Here is a 3,753-nt window from a genome sequence, read left to right as displayed (position 1 = left end):
TATATGCATAAATGAACTACTTCCCTAAATGAAATACATGCTTAAATGCAATGCATGCTTTAATGAACAACATACTTATTAAATGCAATGAATGTCATGAAACTATTAAAACTCATGCAAATTCATGCAATGAATGATATCATATGATAAGCATATCCTAAGAGGTAAATACAAACATATGATAAAATATAGTGCATAAATGAGCAGGTATAGGATGAAGTAAGGTAGAACTCCCTTTGAATCATCCTTGGTGAACTTCAATGGTTTAATCAGATCAAGACAAAAGTTAGGGCTGATTGGGATCTCATCAGCAGCTATGGAGATCGGATATAGCTACTGATGAAGCTGCATATTGTGTTATTAATGATACCGGAAACTTGGTCGTTTGAAGTCGTAATTCAAACGTTTTATGGCAGAGCTTCGACCACCCGAAGGATACCTTGCTGCCGACTCAGGTACTGGAAATCAACAGGAAACTGTTTTCTCGATGGAATGAGAACTTTTCACAAGGAAGATTCCAGCTGAGTTTACAGACCGATGGAAATCTTGTACTCAGCATGGTAAATTTGCCTACTAAATATGTCTACGAAGGTCCCTTTTACACTGGTGATTCTAATGATGCTGCAAAAGAATCCAACTCCAGTTATCGATTGATTTTCGGTGAATCAGGCCAAGTGTATGTGTTGAGAAGGAACAGCTGGAGATACTTTATCAGAACCGGGCCTCAGGCTACACTTCTAACTCCAACAGCTGATTTCTATCAGAGGATGACACTCGATTTCGACAGTGTTTTCGCATAATATTATTATCCGAAGCGAAGCACCGGCGTAGAAAACTGGACTACTGTTTGGTCCAAACCTGATAATATATGTAATCGTGTGGGGGATCTGGGCAGCGGCGCTTGTGAATTCAACAGCATCTGCAGTCTAAATGAGAATCGTAGACCAACTTGTAGATGTCCACAGGGACTCTCTTTACTTGATCCGGATGATAAGTATGGAAGCTGCAAACCAGACGTTGAATTAGACTGCCGAGAAGATGGACGAGGTCCCATGGAAGATCTGTACGGCATCACCGTGACATTAAACACCGATTGCCCTGGCTCAATAAATGACCATGAAAAGCTCCATCCTTACGACGAGCAGAATTGCGAAACAGCGTGTTTGCGTGACTGCATGTGTACTGTTGCCATTTGGAACGACGACAACTGCTGGAAAAAGAAACTGCAGTTCACAAACGGAAGGGATGACGATCGCTTTACAGTCAAGGCATTAATCAAAATTGCCAAAGGTGACCGTACTCCCTCATCCCTTAATCTTTCAAATGCTGATGAAGATGAAGAAAAGAACAAAGGCACTTTGATCACCGTATCAACACTCTTGGGTACCTCTATGTTTGTAAACTTTGCCTTGGTTGGAGCATTTTGCCTTGGGTTTTCTCCATTTACAAGAAAAAACTGTCCAAAGTTCAGCAAGTTGGATTGGAGACGACGAATTTGCAGGTTTTCACCTACAAACGGCTTGCAGAAGCCACAAATGGTTTCAACGAAGAGCTTGGAGGAGGAGCCTTTGGCACTGTTTACAAAGGAAAATTAGAGATACGAACTGTAGCAGTGAAGAAATTAGAGAGAGTGGTTCGAGATGGAAATTGGGACAAAGAATTCAAAACCGAGATCAATGTCATCGGACAGACACATCATAAAAACTTGGTCCAGTTACTAGGATTTTGCCAGACAAAGAATTACTGGTGTACGAGTACTTAAGCAATGGCAATTTAGCCGATTATTCTTTTAAAAACACGAAGCCTAGTTGGAAAAAGGACCCAAATAGCCAAATCAATTGCCAGTGGGCTCCTTTACCTACGTGAAGAATGCAGCACACAGATCATCGACTGCGACATAAAGCCTCAAAACATTCTCCTCGACAACAACTACGATGCTCGGATTTCCGACTTTGGGTTGTCGAAGCTCTCGATGATGGATCAAACATAGACGAAAACAAACACATCAGAGGGATGAAAGGGTATGTTGCACCTCAATGGTTCAGGAACATGCCGGTAACAGTCAAGGTCGACGTCTATAGCTTCGGTGTCTCACTACTAGAGATCATTTGTTGTCGGAGAAGTGTTGGCGACAAGGAGAATGCAGCAGATACTGATGGAGATAGCAGAATGTTGACTTATTGGGCTTATGACTTCTTCAATATTGAAGGAGCAATAGAGGCATTGATTGGGGACGACATGGAGGCCATTAATGATAGAATGAGCTTGGAGAGGTTCTTGATGACTGCCTTATGGTGCATTCAAGAGGACCCTTACCTGAGACCTACCACGAGGAAGGTTACGCATATGCTTGGAGGAGTTGTCCAAGTAACTATTCCTCCTGATCCATCTCCATTTACCACTACTGCTTAAAGCTCCTTCTTCAGTATCTATTTTATTTAGTTCTCTTTAACCCATCAAGTGGCTTTTAGAAATTTCGAATTCAAGTAGTTGTATTAATAAAGTGTGTGTTGTCAAATAATTACAAAAAATGTTTAAACATATATTATCTTATAATTAGCCCAGACTATTAAAAAATAGTATTTAGCTCTCTTTACATTTCTTATAAACAATTTAAATACACATAGATAAAAGTTGAGGTTATCAAAATGTTATCAAAGTTTATAAGGTATGTATTCAATTATCAAAATTTATAAAATATGTACTTAAAATGATATTCTCGAAAGATCTTTAGTTCAAGTTATTGTGTCAAGGTGTATATTTCCAATTACTACAAAAATCTTTAGTAGAGATTGCTTTATAATTATTTCATATTATTTAAAAATATTAATTAACAATTAATGTATCAAAAATATCTATAATATATTTTTCATAACATTTTAAATACTTTACCTTTTATTTTTACCTTAAATTAAGTTTTTTTACCTTAGAAATACCTCCCTCATTTATAGGTGAAATCCAAGATCAATTATGCAAGGAAAAAAATAAACAATAGTAGTTAGAGTAGAAATGAGATGTAAAGACACTAAACAAGCTTTTTCACGGGGAATATTAAGTTAATTGCCATGTAGATCACCAACTCATGATTCTATTTTAAATTAGTCCTTAAACTTTAATTTTTTTATATTAAATTCTTAAATTATGACCTTATTCGAAGTTGGGACTTTAAAATAATCTATATCAATCTTGTAATTATTTGTATCATTCCACTTTGTTTCTTTCGTTAACGTTTTGTTAACTCTATTGATTTTTGAATACCTTGAGGATTGAATCTATGACATTCTAAAAAATTATTCTAAAAAATTAATATATTTTGAAGGTCTTGAGAATTTTTCAAGAGGTCACGGGTTCAATTCTCATGACCTTCGAAAAGATATTTCATAAGTAACATTAACGGCATGTTAATGGAATGATAAAAATAAAATGATATTAATAGTTTAAAGATTTATATAGAATATTTTAAAATTTAAAGATCAATTTAGAATAAAATCATAATTTAGAAATTGTTCTATAATATTCTAAAATTTATTAATCGATTTAAAATAAGATCATATTTTAGGAATATCCTAATTAATTATCTTCCGGTTTTACTAAATGATGTGTTTATTGTATATGAAAACACCAAGGCAATTTTTTTTTTGTCCTCTAGGTTTCAAGGTTTTGCCTCGATTAATCCAGACTGACCAGCGTTGTAAACCTGGTTTTGGTTGGTGAGTCTCCTAGTAGGGATTTTCTGCATACATAAAGACTCGA

At 35.8% G+C, this 3,753-nt stretch overlaps 1 protein-coding gene across 1 annotated transcript; it reads left to right on the top strand.

Annotated features, from left to right (window-relative positions):
- Positions 1-1,869: 1,869 nt before the first annotated feature.
- LOC120214596 (G-type lectin S-receptor-like serine/threonine-protein kinase RLK1) lies at positions 1,870-2,412 on the top strand. The gene has a single exon (XM_039212452.1). The coding sequence runs from the start codon at positions 1,870-1,872 to the stop codon at positions 2,410-2,412; it is 543 nt and encodes a 180-aa protein (XP_039068383.1).
- The last annotated feature ends 1,341 nt before the right edge of the window (positions 2,413-3,753 follow it).

This window comes from Hibiscus syriacus, unplaced genomic scaffold (genome assembly GCF_006381635.1).
Source record: "Hibiscus syriacus cultivar Baekdansim isolate YM2019G1 unplaced genomic scaffold, ASM638163v2 tig00110076_pilon, whole genome shotgun sequence".
Lineage (NCBI taxonomy): Eukaryota > Viridiplantae > Streptophyta > Magnoliopsida > Malvales > Malvaceae > Hibiscus > Hibiscus syriacus.
Note: the sequence above shows the minus strand (reverse complement) of the source record. Positions and strands in the feature narration are given on the sequence as shown.

Coding starts and splice junctions, on each gene's coding strand:
- LOC120214596 (XM_039212452.1), top strand. CDS start 1,870: ATGCAGCACACAGATCATCGACTGCGACATAAAGCCTCAAAACATTCT.